This window comes from Cyprinus carpio, chromosome B15 (genome assembly GCF_018340385.1).
Source record: "Cyprinus carpio isolate SPL01 chromosome B15, ASM1834038v1, whole genome shotgun sequence".
Lineage (NCBI taxonomy): Eukaryota > Metazoa > Chordata > Actinopteri > Cypriniformes > Cyprinidae > Cyprinus > Cyprinus carpio.
Genome location: NC_056611.1, coordinates 16,639,311 through 16,660,196, shown reverse-complemented (window position 1 = coordinate 16,660,196; position 20,886 = coordinate 16,639,311). Strand labels below are relative to the sequence as shown.

General features: G+C 37.4%; 1 protein-coding gene across 1 annotated transcript in view; it reads right to left on the bottom strand.

Moving 5' to 3' along the window:
* Positions 1-3,896: 3,896 nt before the first annotated feature.
* The window catches only part of LOC109103545 (glutamate receptor ionotropic, kainate 4-like), a 329,617-nt gene continuing 312,627 nt past the window's right edge, over positions 3,897-20,886 (bottom strand). The window contains exons 17-23 of the mRNA XM_042740067.1: positions 13,660-13,769; positions 11,892-12,065; positions 10,474-10,639; positions 9,848-10,073; positions 8,267-8,395; positions 8,070-8,188; positions 3,897-5,612 (exon numbers count right to left, since the gene is read on the bottom strand). Of these exons, the coding sequence (XP_042596001.1) occupies positions 5,229-5,612; positions 8,070-8,188; positions 8,267-8,395; positions 9,848-10,073; positions 10,474-10,639; positions 11,892-12,065; positions 13,660-13,769 (1,308 nt within the window). The 3' untranslated portion in view covers positions 3,897-5,228. The remainder of the gene's footprint in view (positions 5,613-8,069; positions 8,189-8,266; positions 8,396-9,847; positions 10,074-10,473; positions 10,640-11,891; positions 12,066-13,659; positions 13,770-20,886) is intronic.

The window sequence follows — 20,886 nt, the reverse complement described above, 5'->3', positions numbered from 1 at the left end:
TGCTGATGATAATTTTTTTGTTTGTTTGTTTTTGAGCACCATATCAGCATATTAGAATGATTTCTGAAGGATCATGTGACACTGAAGACTCCAGTAATGGCTGCTGAAAATTCAGCTTTGGCATCACAGGAATAAATTACAGTTTAAAATATATATTCAAATAGAAAACATTAGAAAATCTTTCTCACTAATTGAAGATATTCATATATTCAGTTATACAGGTTTGGGAACAGTGCTAGCTTCAACAGAGGTCTAAATGTTGACCTGAAAGTTGATCTGATGACAACACAACAACAACAAAAGACATTGTCTTAATAATCACTTCATCATGAAAAGGTCAAGCTGACTTTAATTGAAATTTAAAATTAGCTTCACATGGGGTTGAAGGTTATGAATTCAGTTCAAAAATGAAGAATTTTAACAGTTAATTTATCCAAAAGTGAATACTGTTTACATTTTGAATTAGGCTACCATATATGATAGTAGCATAATTTGATGAAGCAGTTTAATCATTGTGTTTATATGCCAACTTGTGTTTTGGCCTTATTTATGAAACAAGCAGACTGAATTTCCGTTTAAACGACAACTCATCCATACAGAATTGTCCTACAAGTGTTTCATGAATGAAGTCCTGTGATCCAAACTGTTTACAACAGACAGTGCAGTTCATTCTGTCTCCAGCAGGTGTCTCTGTTCGTCTAATTTTCTGTCGCTATTCCAATTTGCACAGCGTTTTCACGTTTAAATTAATCAAATTTAAAAATGATTTTACTAACATAATGTAATAACCCTTTTATGATAACCCCCCCCCCCCCCCAAAAAAAAAAAAAAGAATGTGTAGGATGTTTACCTGTTGTGTTCTTCTCAGTATGAGTCCAAGAGTAATGCTCTAATGCCCCTGACAGACGCCAGCTGTTGATTTACGGATGTGAGATTCCCCGAGAGAGACTGTCTGGAATAAGCTCTACAAACATCACCTCAATACAAAAATCTTGATTACACAGATGATTGTGTTAAAGCAGTTATATGACATAACTGACCTTGTTATGTCACAAAAATTTCACATTCATGGAAAGCTCATGGCACTATAGTGACACTTTCTAAGTGCAGCAGTAGGGCCTTCTTTTATCTGGCAGGCAGATGATCAAGGTCTCCCAATCTCGATCGAGATCGATCAATAAATGGAAAGCAGAAGAAAGCAAACAAAGACTTTTATTTCACTTAAATCTGTAATGTGTCTGACGGTTGTTCTAAAAGGCAGCAAAATGAACATGATCTCTACCCGCACTCACAGGGATGTAAACAGCACTTTCACAGTGAACTGAAAATGGGAAATAACATTTTGAACTATGCCGTTACTTACCTTTAATATGTTTCAGAACATTAAAAAGAGTCTAAGACAAATTCTGCTATAAGTGACAAACCAGTGATCTGAAAAAGATTTGTAGCAGCATTGTGTCCTTTTAAAGAATGAAAGTTCTATAGTTTTAGAAGAACGGGCTGTTTTAATATGCCTTTGATAATAAATAATTTGTGAAAATGTAAAAATCACTAAGATGTGAAGATGTTAGCACTATTCATAAAACGTAACATTCAAATACCTCTGACATAAAATTGGATGTGTTGTTATTCAGGTGCTATAAATAGGCTAGGCCTATATTGACTTTAACTCTGTGGCCATTCACACAGAAAGCATTTTTGCTTTTAAAAACAAAATGCAAACAAGACACAAGCAATGTTCATCTAGCACAAAAGAAGGCAATTTTAGTTAGGTTAGATGCTGTATTGAATTGAGTGCAGATCAAAACAAGGTTGTGAGTGATAGACTTAAAGTCTTTACAATAGCATGAATAAATGGTCCTATGTCACTTAACTTTCAAAACTGTTTTATAGTTTTTACCTTTGGTCTTTTTTTTTCTCTGAAAGACATTTCATCAGCAGAACAATTGGTAGCATATGCTAAACAATAGTATCATTCCTGTTGAATATTATGGCCCTATACCCCCCACATGAAAAAATACTATAGTCATTTATAGTAAATACTAGTGTTTTTGGGCCATACTATAGTAAAGTGTATTATACTGTATATATTATAGTATTTACAACACTATGTTAATGAATGCTACAGCATACTGTACTGTAGTATTAACTAGTGAACTGATAAACTATAATAAATACTGTAGTATAGGCTACTTTAGTTTTTACTACAGTAAACTGCAGTGTTGTAGAAAACTTGGTACAGTATGGGGTAAAGTAATTTGTTAATATTACTATAGCTTTTATATTAGCACAGCAACTATAGAATTACCACAACAAATTAATTCAAGTACTTTTACTATAGTAGGCTATGATTCAAAAACACTATAGTAATTACTGTAAATTACTAGAATATTTTTTTCTTGTGGTCCTGATTAACGTTTATTGTGGCCCTGCCCCATATGGCAACGCTGGAAATGCAACACGTGCCTGAATTGCAGTCTGACACATTTCAGAGCACAACAACACATGACATCTAGTTTAGTGATGTCATTTACCCCTGTAAATCAGCAAAAAAAGTCAAATTTCCTTCTGTTGGACAGAAACCAGTTGCGACACTAGAAGGAATTAAAGCTAGAGATGCAATTTCATTCTGTGGAAACAGGTTAGAGCTGAATTAAGAAATAAATGGGTTGGAGAAGGGCAGTATGCTGAGCGAGATAGAGGCCCTGCCCTCGGGAATGCATCCGGACTGATTGGGCTGTGAGCTTTGCGTGTCTCACTAATAAGTCCTGTCTTCAGCCATGACATTTCAGTCTCTGAACAATTCACACTCATTACCATCAAACCATCATAGCGCTGGACAACTTAGTATTTGAACCCTGGAACTTGAATGGATTTCCATCATTTAGACATTTGCAGATATTGAAGATATTTCTTCAGTTTGAAAATACTTGGGATTGAGGCAAACACATAAGCTCATGGCAATATTACATTTTGGCAAATTGGTGGCTAATTCATATCAATTAGTTCAATTTTCAATTTCATTTTCAGATAATATGCTTACAACCCATATATTTAGCGATGGACCTTCATGGTTACTTCTTTCTAAAAATCACAGTTTTGTATGAATTACATTGTAACCTCATCAATTAGTTATGTTTTTTTCATGAGACTGGGTGGTAAGTTCTCACTGAACTAAATATTTGTATGAAGTATTTAGTAAAGAGAAATTAATAATGCAATCACAAAAGTGTACACAGTAAGCTATTTTGAGGTCACTTGACAAGCCAGCTATTACTCTCTTTATCTTGTTAACCTTCCTATTATTGGTCACTTTGGATAATGGAATAAATGAGTCATGTCTGAGTGCAAACTGAGCATTTCAATGACATTAGAAGCTTATAACTTTTGCACGATGCTACAATTCTTGTAACAGATGTGAATAATTGCTGCATGCACATTTTTGGCAATATATTGTTGCTTGTACCCAAATTTTAAATGCTAATTATAAACTACTTGTTTTAACCTTCCTGTGCAGTCAGTTGTCACTCCAAGCAGTAATTGTCTCCCAAATGTTTTTGCTTGTTTGTTGACACTCTTGAAACCAGCTTGTGCCTCTGTGAATCTAAAGCAGATGTGCAGCTGATGCCATGCCCCACATAGTAAATGTGTCACATCTTGAAGTTGCCCCGATAGAGTTGTCTGCAGGTCTGTGTATCCAGCGAAAACCCACCTGCACATACAGCTTTGCCATTGTTCATCAGAAGCTTGAAACACACACTCGCACAGCCATTCCAGCCTGTAGTAAGAAATGAATGGAGCTCTATTTGCGCACCTAGAAAAATAAATGTTTACAGAGAGGGCTGACAGATCCAAGAGACAAAACCTTTAAGAACAAAGCCAACCTTTCACAGAACTGAACACAATGCCATTTATTTTTGTCAGGCACTAACACCGTATTGAAATATCATGTAGAAATGGATTCAGTTCAATAGAAATGCACAGAAAAAATCAACATGGGTAGTTAAGTAACCTCTAATGGCTCTCCAAAACGTGAAGGCAATTCATTACAATTTGGCACTGCAAGTTGAGGGTAACATCATGCCTAATAAAATAATTTCATTTTGGTATCCAAATTCTGCTTCAGCTGTGGTACGCTGAAAAATCTGATTGGTTGAATCCAGTTTTAAAATGGTGTTCAACAGAAGTATGAATCCAAGACATCACATGAACAAATGAACGTTCTGGTTTCAAACAAGAAAATAAACATTAAACATTATGAGATGTTATGTAGTTATGTATATAGGCCTATGATCTCCAATGTCTCATCACACAGATATGTCTAGATGGAGTGACCTTGTCTGTAGTTGATTTCATCAAGTATTGAGTGGTACAGATGAATGTAAGACCTCAACAGGAACAAAATCACCTCCGATCTCACTTTCCTGATGTTTTTTTTGAAAGTGAACACATCGGACACCTCCAAGTGCCCCGCAGGAATGGCAAAAATAAGTGTGAATGGAAATGGGCATAAATCCTAGTTAGTTTCCCAATGCAAATTTCCTAAATGGGAGCATAATCTTCCACTTTCCCACAACTATGTGCAATTTTCATATCCGAGGAGTGCAACAAAATGAATCAAAACTTAAAAGAGCGAAAAGCAAAATATAGAAAGTGTCTTTAACCAGAAAAAATATAATTCCCATGTTCTTCTCCATTCAGTAGCATCTAAAACCCTCGTACATGCACATCAAACATTCAGAAACATCCCAAAAACCTTTTTAATAGAATATGACTATTAATAAAAACAGCTTGTAATTGTTTTTGTGTTCAGTTACTCCTTCAGGGGCCCGAATGAGACGGCGACAGCACAGAATCAATACAAAGTATTTTGGTACTCTAAAAAAGGTTGCGCATGGCTGACACAGTCTGCAGCCGTCTGCGGTGTGAAAAACCAAACTTAATGGGTGTCGTGAGAAGGAGATAATAGCAATATAGTGGTATCACAACAAAAGAGGAATAATTTAAAAATAAATCAACAGCACAGTAAGACAAATATACTGCATAGTACAAAGCCCCTCTGCTGTGTCCCCCGAAAGCAGAGGGCCGTAAGGACAGTGTACAGAAACCAGATGCAGCTCCTGGGCCGAATCGAGCAGCACGGACAGCTTCTCCGGAACCTACGATCCCATAATCCCTGGGTCCAGCAAAGCTGTTGTTTAATGTCTATCCGCCACAGATCCGAGAGGTTATTCGTGTTCACTGTTGTTGGTGCCATTCTCCCACTCTATACTCTCCTCGCTGTGGCTGGGTGATGCTCCTGGAGGTCCGGCTGGGCGCACTCGAATGCCCTGGAAGCGCCGGCACTCCGGGCAGATGCGAATGTGACTGCACCCTCGTGCCACCAAGGCGGCCTCCTGCGCCAGTCTGTGGGTAAGGGGTTCGGGCAGGCCTGTGCCCGTGCACAGCTTGCCGTTGCTGAGGCTCGCCGCTGCCGCCCGCGCCCGCCGCTCATCCAGGGGCAGAGGCTGCGGTCGCAACACGCTGGCTCCGCGCCTGCGCCGTAACTGCAGGCTGTCCTGACACAGCACGATGCCCTGCAGCTCTCGTAGCATCTCCTCGCACATGGACAGCTGTGAGGCAAAGACACGGAGACAGAGGGAGAGAAAGAGAGAGAAAGAGAGGCCAGGGGGTCTCGCTGACACACTGCTCGCAGGGGGTGGCAGGCAGCACAGCCAGAGCATTGATCAAAAATAACACTGGGCTATACAGGGGGCGGTGGCTGTTTATCTGACTGATGCACCGCAGAGAAATCAGAGAAAATGTCCTGAAGCGCCTGGTGAGCTTGGTGTGTGCTCATTACATTCTCAATAAGTTCACTTTAAATCTTTAAATGTATTCTGTTAGATTTGCATTGTAAAAAAAACATAAGTGAGTGGCACTGCTGTGTTTGGGTCATTCTTTGTATGCAGTGCCTTTTGCTTTGAAAAATTGGGCTCAAATTGCTCTCAGGAGGATTTTCACTTAGTTTTGATGATTGTTTATGCAAAAACAATCTGATTATTTGAAGCAGCAATCTTAACTGATCACTTAAGGAACAGAGGCAGCATGTTTTCCTGTGTCCTCTGGTGCAATTTGTCATCTTAATGGAATTCTGTCATGAATTGAATATTATCGCACAGTATTACAAAAATAAAGTTATGATTAAGGGCTGTTAAATAAATCGTCTTTGCTTTGAATCGTTCATTTCTCTTAATGGTTGTTTTACAGTAGTATTTTTCTTTTGTACTCAGTAGTGTTTTCCCAACGTTAATATCCTGTGTTGACATCAAATTTCAAGGGAAATACCATGCATATCCACTCAAGCAAACCAAAATTTAATCAGTCCTCAGCACAATATCATTAAGGGTTTACCTTTTAATTCATACCCTGTTCAGTTACAGTCTGTTAAGATGAGTTCACAAAAAGGCACTATTGTCTTTTGTTAATAGAAAAGTGTTGTGTGGAGCCTTTCAAACCAAGCAGCTTTCTATTGGTCAATGCAGTGAATCTGTGTGACCAACCTGTTGCAAAATGTGGAGATGGAGAAATATATCACCCTCATCCAAATTGCATAGATTCTTATTGAAATAACTGAATTTTTAAGCGGCTCTTTACACTTAAGGTTTTGTGTGACAAGTATGTTTTGTGTGACAGATGGTTGTGATGTGCTTTTAAAATTTTTAAACATATTTAACATATTAACATATATAATATTTGCTGATAAAATCCAGAACTCAGCTGCTGAAGCTCAACCAATGCTGTTTTCTGAACATTCGAACTTAGTCAGGTGAGACACCATATTCAATGAAAGCGAGGCTGTGAGGGATAGACTTGCAGTCTTTACAATGGCACGCACTGTAGAAACGTCCTAGTTTACATACATTTCACAACTAACAACTCTTTTATGGAGTTAGCGGAAAGATGTGTTGTCAGCTGAACAGTCGGTATGTTGTTAAACAACAGTGCAGTCCATTGGACACACTGTACTTCAGTTCCTCACAGCCTTGTTTTCATTCTTGTCAAAAATTAAATATGGTGCTACCTTGCCTATATAAGATAAACATCACATATGATCCAATCAATTTTTGTCATCATGTCGTGAGGTTGAAAAGGCACTGCATACAAGCAATGTGATTCTGGGAATTTTAATGTGTAGTAGACATTTAATTGGAGGGGCCATCTTGGTGTTGGACCAATGTAGTATGGTGGTAAGATATGTACACTAGTTAAAAACAGGACAGAAAGTTGTTACTATTGGATGATGAGCAATGCCAGTGCGGTTTAAGGCGCTGAATTTACACTTACATGCAGAAATGAACCTCACACATACATAAACAAACACAGACACACTATTAGCATTACCTAATGCTAACAAGCAAAGCTATATTTCCCTTAGGGATAATGCAAATATTCACTCTACTTATCAAAAATGGGCTAAACTGCACTGCACTAGTCATTTTGACTTGATGTTGAGATATACAGTACAAACACAATCACACAAACACCCATATTTCCAAGCAGTTTTCAATTAGTATTTAGTTTAGCCTCACTTCAAGCACACCCAGATAACATATAGATAAACACAAACATCATTCATCTTTGAATATTTACCCACAATGCTCAGTCTATGAATATGGGCAATCACAACTAAGTCATGAAGACATACTTAACAAACAGCATGCATTTGCACCCTCCAAAAAGAGTCACGTCTTGGGGTTCTACTGAAACACGCTTAAGTGTTTATTTAGTGAAAAAAAATCACAATGTTTCATTTGAAACGATGCAGTCACACAACCATCGATTTGATTCAGGGAGGAAAATAAAAGACAAAAAAGAAGGAACTTCATTCCATTCAGACATTAAAAAGCATAAAATCTAAAAGCGTCTGGCACCTTTAGCATGTGATGGCCTGTGTAGATCAGTTTGAGGTATATTCTTTGGTGTGCTGGTGGTGAGGTGCGGGATGGGGTGTGGGGGGTTCAGGGAGGGAGGCGCGAGGGCGGGGAGAAGGACAGAAAGCAGAGGCAGGTAAAATAGCCCTCTCTCACCTCTGTTGCTGGCGTATGACGCAGCATCCACACAAACTCCAGCACCGCCATGAAGATGGCCACCAGAAGACCACACACAAGCACCACGAAGATCCCACCGATGTTCTCCATGCCCAGACCTCACAAAAACCAACAACATGATAAATGTTTCCTAAAAGATTCTGTTTGGACCTGCAGATGAGTGACAAGTGGTTCACCTTTTGCTCGATGATCCTCCTCTTTTGGGCACTTGCCACCATCCCACCATTTCCTCTTCAGAATCTCTAAGCGGTTTTCCTCCTGTAGTTTGAGTATAGCCAGGTCAAACTCATCTCTGTAGACCGAGCCTGAAACAAAATATCCATCTTAGAGAGCCAGAGCTGGATGTACTGTATGTTTTCTGCTGTGCTGACTCCTGCCGCTCTAATGGTGTTCATTTAGCTTATAGTAAACTAAACCCTGCCATCAATCATGTTGATTAAAACATCTGCTGGACATAGCTGGGTTCAAATCAATTCAATTTATATTCAGTCAATGGATTCATTTCACTTCAGTTATATGATTAAAGCCTGGTGTGCACTGTGCTATTATGGCTACGATTTTGCCATCTGAGACAGATTTTTGGTGAATATAAAAGATTTCTATCATTAAAGGACAAGACTGGCAGCCTTGGATACTGTAGCTTACTGTCATGTGCTCATGATGGCCAATTAGTCAGCGCATCAGATGAAGTTCTGACAGTGTCTGAAATTTTAGGTTGCAATTGTGAAGTGTGACTGTTGCTACAAGGCCTGTCTAATAAACAGCCCATAAGAACACAGCAAGTGATGATGTGTATGCAAGAGCATTGTATATAATAGTGGTCTAAATGGCAAATAATAATAAAAGTAAATAATAATAAAATAAAATTTTGATCAAATAAATGCAGCTTTGAAGGCCATAAATAAGAGTCAAATTTTAAAAACATTTAAAAATCTTACTGACCTCAAAGTTTTGAATGCTAGTGTATATATAAATAAATAAAATAAATAAATAAAATAAAAGGGATAGTTCACCCAAAAATGAAAATTCTGTGATTAATTATTCACCCTCATGTCACTCCAAACCCGTAAGACCTTCTTTCATCTTCGGAACACAAATTAAGATATTTTTGATGAAATCCAAGAGCTTTCTGACCCTGCGTAAACAGCAATGGAACTACCATGTTCATGACCCAGAAAGGTAGTAAGGACATTGTTAAAATAGTGTATGTGACATCAGTGGTTCAACCATAATTTTATGAAGCTACGAGAATACTTTTTGTGCACAAAGAAAATTAAAATAATGACTTTATTCAACAATTTCTTCTCTTCCTTGGCAGTCTTTGATCAACATTAATGACATGACCATGAAGCATGTAATGTCACTTTTTTCCACATGAACGCGTCGAAGACTGACACGGAAGAGAAGAAATTGTTGAATAAAGTCACATGTACTATTTTAACAATGTCCTTTCTACCTTTCTTAAATGTTTCAGTTGAGTTGCTGATTGATCTACCAGTCAATGCTGTCAATCTTGACCAAAGTTGTGTATCGTTCAGTAGCATAAATGGCCATTGACGTCGCACAGTCTGCCTTGGCTTCTACCCAAGATCTCACTGAGATCACATCATACAATCTGACTAGAGATGATCTATGTGAGATTCCTTGCTACATTTCTTTTGCACTCTGGATGAGCTGCATTTGAATCAATAAAAGTCCTGCTAACTCCACATAAACCTCTATTCATTGTTGTCTCTCTAACAGGAACTCTTTCTCACCCAGAGGCATGCCAATGCCATAGCCCTTGGTGTCCAGCAGGCCTCCGATCTGGGTGAGGTTGCAGTTGCGCTGGCGGTAGTACTCGTTCATGGTGCTCTCCAGCAGGTAGGCATAATTGGAGTTGAGCACTCGGGCGATGCCCTCCTCAGTGCTCTTTACGAACACGCTGGGCTGCTTGGAGTACATGAAGTTCCACATGCGCTGGTACGTCTGGTAGCGTGAGTTCTAACCGGAAAACAGGAGATATTAGAATCGTTACGTTAGCTCCTCAACTTTCGTCTGATGTCCTGACAGCCAATCACTAGAGCTGTAAAGAGGTGAGACTGATGTGTGAACCAAGGACTTGGCGGTTGATAAGTTGACAGTTTGACATGTTGATGTGACAACTGAATATGTGAAACAGTCTGTGCTTGCTGAGGGGCGGGTCGAGAAACCATCAAAGAGTTCGAATTAATCTGGGACGGCCCTCTGGAGAGCGCAAGATATCGAAGGGCATTGATATTAAGACAGCAAACAGATAAATCCCAAAGTAGGGAAGAGCGCTAGCGACATGGTCAATAAACCTGCCGACAGGCCATTGATTTGTGGGTGGAGTTTCCTTCCATTTTGTCCTTGGAGATCTCACCTGGAAGAAGGTCATGGTGGACCCGCCGTGCATGGTGCCGTATTGGATGGCTGTTTGATCAGCCAGATCATCCACGGACTCGATGGGGACTTCCATCCTCTGCACAGTGAGAAAGGCCGCCAAGTTGGCTGTGTAGGAAGAGATGATGATCAAGGTAAAGGCCCACCTGGAACGACAAACCAGTTTTAGACTCGAGGAACGCAAAGCTTTGCCCCGACATCAAAAGAGCTCATCGCTACTGTGAGCTCCGCATCCGAATGAGAAGTTGAAAGGCTCCTCTGAATACTGTACACCCGTTCAGAATACTCAAAAATAGCTCACTTTTATTCTCCACTGACCTCAGTGTGCTGCAGTCGTAGAGGCCTCGAAAAATGACAGTACAATAACGCAGCAGAAAAACAGAGGCCAAGAGAGAGTAGCACTTTTATCTGCTATATGATCCAGCAGCTGACAAAGAGATCAGGGTGTAGCAGAATGTGATACTCTGCTGAAAAGAACATCTATGACTGGCTGGTTAATGCTGGTTTGGGTGCTGGTCGAGCTGGTAAACCAGTTTAAGCATGCAAAATCTAACTGGTTTTCAGTGAGGTCTTGCTGGATTAAGCTAGTTGACCCTAAAATTAAAGACCTAAAAAATCCAAATGAATGCAAAATGAATGCATAAAGGAGGGAATATGCAAATATGTAAATCTTTCAATAATTTGTGTACTTCCCAAGTACAATAATAAATAAATATATATATTTAATAATCATTCTTGTAGATATAACAGAAAAGCTTGGTTTATACATTGACTGCAATGTAATGTCACTCTGGATAAAAGAATCTGCCAACTAACATGTTTATGAGTGAAATTTTAATTTCCTGCCAATTTTTGCAGATTATTTTGATATGATCCTTCAGTCAGGGCCATCTTATTTCACAACAAAAAATTTCCATGGCTTATTCATTATGATCTTCTGGGTCAAAATGAACATTTATTCAAGTGTGTCCGACAACGAAAGAGCATATCAAGTTATGAAATCACTTTTTTGATAAAGACAGAAAATGCTCATAATGAAAAAATAATTTAGGACTCAATACTGTAATATTATTGACTGTTTTTACAAATATAGTCACAAAATATGAAATTGACAGTCGCAAATCAAAATGTTCTAGTAATCCAAAGAATGCCAAGTCTTAAATATACCATGGTAAAAATACCATGATTCGATACATGGCCTTTTTGACTTTCTTTATGAAGACAAGAGCTATGACCAACAAATATGTACATTTCTGAGGCTTTACATACAATGAGGAAATATCAATATAATTCCCTGACATTCTGTACATTCCTCAAAAATTGCATCCTGGAGACCAAATATGCTGGTGACCATCAATGCAGAATGGAGACCGGAGATTGTTTATTGTGCGCTCTTACCATACTCCACTGACGCAGCGTGTGGACAGGGCTCTGGGGGCAATGGTGGAGCCTTGCTGCATGAAACCACCCACAGGAAACCAGAAACTGTTGCCCAGCGAATACTGGTTAATGAGCAGGTTACAGCGCCCCTTCAGGCAGGGGTGAGGGTTGTACCATTCATAAGGTGTTAGCCTGTGTGCGTGAAGGAGCGTGAAAAAAAGGATAAAAAGTAGTAAACATAAATGAGCCAGGAACAATTTTAACAGTTGGCAAAGCATGAAGTCACCAGTGCTCCCTGTAGGCCATGTAACCTGGTTTTTGTTCCCTGAAGGGGCCGTGCAAGCTTTAGCCGTGACTGACAGGACACTAATAAAAATGCAATGCACTGTAGGACGCTGCTGAGTTACTCTTCAAGGTGTGCGACAACCTCACATTACAGCTCTGTTGAAATGCCGAACACAAGCAATGCAGAAAAGAAAACACAGGTCATATTTCAATAACAAATGTGTAAAAATATACACATTATAGAGAGGCAAACAAAGAAAAACATGCATACGCAAAAGCTCCAACTATGAATTTATTTAAAATGTCTTGACAGGTAATGTTCAGTGAATAAAAACGCACAACAACCCCGTTGTCCTGTAGAATGCTGGAAAATCAGCAGGTTACTGTGAAAGAGTATAAAACATGACATTTCTTTTGTGGTCCAATGCAAAGCTGGAATGAAAAGTGAGTTTAAAATGAAATGTCTGCAAATACACACATGCTGATCCTAGAACTGCATTCTAACCAACCAATCAGATTTCAGGGTTAGGTTTAAGGTCATGACTGTTTCACAGGACCAACAAAGGATGTTGATCTCGCAACAACAACATTCCTATGAACAAACAATCCTAACCTTTAAACCTCCCCCTAAAATCAGAGCACAAAGATTAATTCATGCAGTAGGAATGTTCCAAAATTTCTATCAACTAATCTTTGTCCTCCGGTTTTAGTAGAGGGTTTAGTTTAGTGCTATAGGGCCAGATTTACTAAACATGGCAAATTAGCGTTAGAGTGCAATTCCATAAATGCACCGATGTGATTTACTGAAAATGCACACATTAAAGAACACAGACACAGCCAGATCATTTCCAGAAGTTTAGTTAAAAACTTCAGAAGACTTATAATATAGTGCATGACTCATATGTTCAACTTTTATGTTGCTTTTATGGATTTTTTTTGTCCATTTTTGAGCTTGATAGGCCTAGTCCCTATCCACTTTAACTGTATGGAAAATAACAGGAAAAAATGTTACACTAAAAAATAAAGTTATACAGATTTGGAATGACAATTGAGGAATTAATGACAATTAAAAAAAAAAAAAAATTCAAATGTAAGATGCGCTACATGTTGTTTGAAATCTGTATGATTTTCTTTCTTTCATGAAAGGAGAAGTTTAGCTGAGTGTCCAAGCTCCAATGAAAGTGAATGACAGCAGTAAAGCAGCTAGGTAAGATCTTTAGTGAATAATAAATTAAATTCTAGTCTGTTTCTGAAACAAAACTACTGTATGATTTAAAAAGCCTTGGAATATAGTGTAAGATTCAGATCTAAAACCTTTAATTTGCATTTATGGAGCCTTTTTTATCCATTTTGGAGCTTTCCACTTTCATTGTTTGGCAGCAGAGTAAAAGTTCTTTAAGATGTTCTTTCAAAATGTCAGTAACATTTTGCCAAAGTAATTTTTTAGCAACACTACCACTTTAAGGATCCTGCAGGTGTCAGTGTGGAGCTGAGTATTTACCTCGCCACCAGAAAGAGCACGCAGCTCACGGCCAGGTACGCCAGCAACATGAAAAGCCAAACCCCAGGAGAGAACGGATCCAAAAAGGAGAAATACCCCGGTCTTCTTCCCTATAAAAACACACAGGCAACATTAAAACACTGAAACAAGCATCCCAAAGATCCTGTAAGCCTATATCATTCAATTCCAGTAAGTAAACATTCAAGTTAAAGATGCTTAAAGGCTTTTACGGTTGATTGGCTTGATCCAAACAAAGTGCTTGATTTTCTGTCTCCTAACCATTTTGGCACACTCTGAAGATCCAATAACCGCTGGAACAGAACTCGGGAGCCGATTCTGTACACAATAGTCAAATCCAATTATGTCTCCTGGAGGTTCTTTGGACAATCAGTGGTCAGCAACAACTTAACTCATCAGCGAGAAACTAAGTGTGAAGCACCACGCCTAATCTATCTACACGCCACAGGTGTCTTACAGATGGTGGATCTAAATAGTCCCAGCGATGGATACGCACACAAAACAAATTATTTGTGCTGCTTCCCCCCCCAAGACTACAAAAACAGGTTTACATTAGTGCGGAAATAAGTAACGAGTAAGCTCCACCAGGCTGGAAATTGATTAATGTGTCTGCAATCATCTCCATGTTAGTTTATAGCAAAAAAATAGAGACAAGCCTGTCTATGGTAGATACACAAGAAACTATACTTGCTCTAATTGCAGGAAAGTTACTTAAGAATATCTTAGGCAAATCTTAGGTATGGTTTTATTCTTAGGCAGGTTGCTTTACAGTTTCTTATGGAAGTCGTAGCCAAAGGATGGGAAAATTGGGCCGTGCCTGGAGCCTGTATGTGCCAGACTGAGCTCGTGTGAGATTTGAGGAGATAATTGTATCGTGACTTACAGGGAGAGGGACTTGCGGATGGTGCTCACAAGGGGGTACGGGTTGGGTTCGTGCAATCTGCTTCCAGCTGAAGCAACTTGCCTTGTTTACAGCCTCTTTGTAAATTCAATTTTAAGGTTTATGCAAAAGCACAATCAACACTGTAGAGTGCAGAAACCTGCCGGAAAACAAGTGAGAAACTAGTGCACGTCTGTTTTAGGGGTGAGCTACACAGGTTATACATGCGGTTTAACAGCCTTTCGAACATGTAGCACCCTCAAGAGCGAATCTTCCCTTGATCATTTAACAAATGAGCACAGATAGATCCTTCCCCAGTTTGACTGAACAGCAGTGCAGTAGGGCAGTTCTTGCTCGACTCTAGCGTGTCCCCATAGGCTCTGATGTGTCTCTGTGGTGTTATGTAATTTCTCGTTTCTGGCATAGTGGATTTGAAGTAAGAAATAAAGTTTCTCCCAGTGATATACTAAAAATTTAGTCTTTGAGAAGCGCTGCTGCTTTGGCTGTCGAAATAAAACTTGAATCATACCAGACTCTCACACCAGGTCCTCATTAACATTTGCACTACACAACATATTAAATTACAGAGCAAACTGCCGAGCTGTCATTGCATGTGTGGTCTTACCATGTTTATCTGTTTTTACTGATTACAGCTTCAGTGTTTCTTGTAACAATGTTCAGCGCACTTATATTCAGAGAGGTATTTATGGGAAGAGTTATTTACTTCTACTTTTTATAGTTGTCAGTTTATTAAAACAATTAATTATGCCTTGTGGCGTTAATGTGATTGATCTTGAGTTTGAATTTGCCAATTTATTTTTTTCTCTTTTCCAAAGGTGGTATTCGCTTCCTGAATAATAAATAAAACCACTGATGGCTTTCTCATTAGTGGCGTGTTTCACTCATCGGTGATGTTTCATACTTGTTAAGCTTTAATGATAATTAAATTTCACTATTCAATGACTGCAAATTGATTTTTTACTTTTGTTTAACACACAGGTTTGATTTATAAATAATTTTGCCATTTTTTTTGGATTTTGAAAGAATGTAAAACAAAACAATATTTAAGATTCTGAACTTTAAGATGAAATGAATCAGTCTTCATGAATCAGAGTTTAGTAATTTATACTTTTATTCAGCAAAGATGCATTGTATTCATCAAACATGACAGTAACATTACTAGTTTACATAAATGCTGTTCTTTTGAAATTTAGATTCATTAAAGAATCCTGAAAAAAATATAATGGTTTCCACAAAAACATCAAGCGGCATAACATTTATAATATTATTAAAAAAATTTGAGCAGCAAATCAGCATATTAGAATGATTTCTGAAGGATCATGTGACACTGAACACTGAAGTAATAATGCTGGAAATTCAGCTTTGCCATCACAGAAATAATAAAAGAACAAATTATATTTTAAAATAAATTGCATAAACATTTAACAATATTACAGCTTTTACTGTATTTTTTGTAAATAAATTTAGTCTTGGTGAGCATAAGAACTTCTTTTCAAAACATTAAAAAAGATCTTATAGACTCCAAACTTTTGAACACTACTGTATATTAGTAGATACATTTTTAGACCTTTCTCTGTGTTATTACAAGATCTTATTTCTTCCACTGAAGCACAAAAGTCATGTTTTAAGTCATGCTGGAGAACTTGATGTCAGCTCAAGTACTGTATATTGTGTCAATTAAAGCCAATACCACATGCTAAGCAAAATAAATCTATAAGAAACAATGACACAAAATAGTATGGAAGCATATTTCTGCCTCAATCTGCCTCATCACTGTGAGATAAAGTTTAAAACAAGTCACACTGTGAAGAAATAAAATTAAACTCTGAGATATATAAAGTCAAACTGTGAGATATAAAGTCATACTGTCAGATGGAAAGTTGCAACTGTGGGATATAAAATCAAATTGTGGGATATAAAGTCACATTAAGAAATATGAAGTTACAATTACGAGAAGTAAAATTGCAAATTGCGAGATGAAATGTCAAAAGTTATGTTATGAGATCATAACAATGAAAAAGAAAAAAAAAAGTCACAATTATCTTTTATTTTTGTAAGATGGAAACGGGCTTCCATAAGATGGCGATTACACATGCATTTAATAAAAATACATTAAGGGTTATGCATGGGGGTCTTTCTCTTCTCTCACACACACTCAAGTGTGTGTTTGTTGTTTCACTCAAAGATCACTGGTCATAAACCCTTTACTAGTCTCCACTGTGATTTGCTGTTCAGCCTGATCTGTAGTGAAGCGTCTGCTATAGAGCTCTCTATGAGGAGAAACAGTGATATACTGTCAGCACATGTTTACCAGACACTGTCAGATCGACTAGGGCTGAAAAGATTTGAAAACTTAATGTTCCATTGAATTCCACTGAAAGACACTATCATTCACAATATTTCTTCTCCTGTCACTAAAAACGTCCAGATTTAAAAATTGTCCTTCTGTAGGCTCATTTTAAGTGGAATTATGCGGAACTTGAAAGTGTGTGGCCAGTGAGAACATGGTCTTGTCACAGCTGGAGTGTTTCAGAGGAAAAAAGTGCCCTGACTTTATGTTCCGAGGGCTTTCTCTGTACACTCCACACAGTCTCATAATGCACACAAGCTCTGTTGCTGCTCTTTTGTGGCTGTGAATGATCTCGCCAATGCTCCCTGTATGATCTAATTAACTTGTTGCACTAATTAGTTATTTTATCCTCAGCCATACCTAGTCTCTCTTCTTCCTCTCTGTGTGCACCGCACAAGATTAAAGGAGACTAATTTTCATGCATTCTTGTGTTTATTCACACTCTCCAGACTACACTCATATATACATACAAAAACTAAATGGCACATTCCATACGTTCATGTTTACCAGTGCGTCCAATTACACGCTGCGATGGAGATACCACTGTCCTCGCAAACATGTAATTAAAACAGGGCCAAAGGCCACATTTTATTCCATTTGCCATTGTTATTGATCAAGCGAAGGATTTCATTTAAAGTTTGAAATAAGCTATGGGGGTCCTTGTAGAAATCAAAGCCTGCTGGATCAATAGTAAGTGGATTAAATCTAAACAAGTGCACGCACAAGAATCCAAATATCCAGAGCACATAGCTGTGGGGTATAGATGAGTGAGAGATTATTCTGAGCAGGAGAAACCGAACTGAAGGCCGACCCCCATCTTTAGCACACTCAACCAAGTTTAGCCAGCTCATGTCTTATATATCAAAATATCAATATCAAAATAAATAAAATATAAATAAAAATAAATACATTCTCACTTCTTATTAATCATAAATTATTAATAGAAAAGCTATATATAGCAGAATATAAAGTACACAAACTGAAATAAAAAAAGTAATTAAATTAGAAAATAGTCTATATATCGCTATATATCTATATATCTCTAATTGTAGATTTTTTTTATATTTATATACATTTTCACATCTGATTAATTACAAATTATTAACAGAAAAACTGTATATAGTAGAAAATAAAATACACACAAACTGAATTTAAAAATAAAAAGTAATTAAATTATAAAATATAAAATATTCAATTAAAAATTACATTTTTTTCTAATGATTTCTAAAATAATATTAATGTATATTTGTATAAAATTCTGATTAAGTAATAATTGAAAAACCACACACACACACACACACACACACACACACACACACACACACACACACACACACACACACACACACACACACACACACACACGCATGCACGCACGCACACATAATTGATATTTCATGTATATATTATTGATATATTATTGATATTTCAGTTCTGATAAATTATTAATATGGAATGTGACCAGCACAAATGCAAAACTGGTTTAATATTACATCTGGAAAATCAATGTGAAACATCAGCAACACCAGCAAAAGCTAATTAATATTCATGAGCTCAGCTTTCTTCATGTAGTGACATCACAGCCTGATATTTTCAGCCACTCCAGCTTTATTCTGGGACAGACATAAGCAGAAAGGACCATGGAGAGATAGACAGACAGAGAGAGAGAGAGAGAGAGAGAGAGAGAGAGAGAGAGAGAGCTCAAGGCTTTCCAGCCTAAGTACAGCTCTACACTGTACAACAGCCTTTTATCCGCTTTACCTGTGTGAACTCATTTAACACTCCTCTTATGTCTTCTGTCACTGTTCTCTCTGTCTGCCAGTCTCCGAGTCACTCGCTGTGTCTGCCTCTGTGTCTTTCTCAATCAACTTTCACTTCTTTCTCATACTTTCTCAGCCACCTCTCTAGGGTAGTCACAGGTTTAAAGGCGAAGTGTGTAATTTCAGCGATGTTCTGAAAGCTCCACAGTGTTTACAATTTTCAGGGAAAATCAACCTATAAATGAATTATTTATTGCTGGAAAAGAAAGCATTTTAACACTGAAAATAATTCACACTTCACTAAGATCTGAGCTCACTGTGGGGCACAATGTAATTTACCCTTTTGTTGGTTCTGGAACAATTTTCCCATTTAGCATTTATTGCCTATAGCCAGTAGTATTGAAATTGTTCATGGAAAAAAAAAAAATCTGAATTATTTGATTAATCTTGTGAAGCTTGGTAAACTGTAGTGTCTAAAAACCACCTTGTTACATCTAAAAAAATATATATAATTTAGTGCTAAAAAGTGCTTGCTATGAAGCACATTTAGCATAAAAAAGCACTGAGACTACTGTGTGGGCACAAAAGTGAAAAACATTAATTAATAGTAATTGGTAAAAAATACTAAAGTTCTGGCAGATACAATGATATGGCCAACAAATGGCTGATATTAAAATTCTACAATATTTAGTCTAAATATATTAGAAATAAAACACAAAAATGAACAATAAATTTTTAAATGCTAAAGGCTCAAAGTCAGTTTAGGCATCACAACATTATAATCCAGTGTTTGAAAAAAGAAAAACATTGATTTTGAGATTTGCTAATGGTTACATTTAACAGTGTTATTAAATAATTAATATTTATTAACATTAAGTGAGTTATAGATCATGGCAAATGTAATTTGAAGGCAAAAAATAATGGAAAAGAACATGAAAACAATAAAAGGAAAAGAAAAAAATAATAGAAAATTATATAACTATTGCATACATCGTATTTCTTATACATCATACATCTGTCCTAAATAGTATTCAAAAATAGAATTATATATGTCCTAAATCATAATATGTTGAAAAGAGAATGCCAAAGATTCCCTAACGGTCTACTACTTCCAGTTAGAATTGGAAGTCCAGATCGATGCACACTCTAACGGCTAATATTGCCACAACACATTGCGTGTTGGACAAGAATTCGATTAGAACCACAAACAGACATAAAAAGTGTTAAAAAACTACAAACATGCCAGATATGTGAGACAAATGGACAGGTATACAAAGGGGTTTGAGTGATAAATAATGAATGTCTAACCTGATGAAAACATTTATTTAATGTTATCTGTGTTATATTTAATGTACAACAATTTTATAAAGATAAGTTTGGTCATTAACTTTTAAATGCATCATTATGCAAACATATGAGGAGAGTATGAGTAAAGACCCATGACTGGCAGAACAACGTGCCTCTTCATTTCTCTCCAGTACAGTAGGAAATAAAATTAAACAAAATGTGGATGATATTAACTGTAACAAGATGATTGACAGGGCAGTTTAAACAGTGACACAATGCACGTAATGCAGGTAAAGCAACAGAGCGGCCCGTTAAAGACGTAATAATGTCTTTCATTTTCATTTTCATTTTTTTCTTACATTCTTAGATTTAAAAGAAATAAAAAAAAGAAGAAGAACAGTAAAAGAAGTTTTCAATTAAATACAGCACAATTTGTCAAAAAAGTCCAATAGTCCCTATACGATCAGAGCAGCCTAAACATTTTGTGAACTTTTTGTCTTTATCAATGGGGTGACTTTTCTAACTCAATGTCTATAGTGGTTACGGCCTACTTGAGTTGTTTGAAAAGCATGCATTTGCATGCTGAAGTTCAAAAATCTGCAACAGAAGTGCTCTTTTTTTCTCAGTTAACAGAACACCTGGTGTTATTGATTCCCCCAACTGTTCTTAACCAATGAAGACGCACACAGGAGCATCTATTAGCAGCATGAACAGAGCAGGGGGGCTAATGATGTGTTTGTGTAAGTGAGTGAGTGTGTGTGTGTGTTTGTGTAAATGCCCTACCGGGACACCACATTAATGTTTGCACACACTGCAGCGAGTGGCTTCATCCGGCATTTAGCCAACAGAGAGATCAGCATGTCACCTTGGGTTTGGGGAGGGGCTTTGATTAATGGCACACAGGCCTTTAA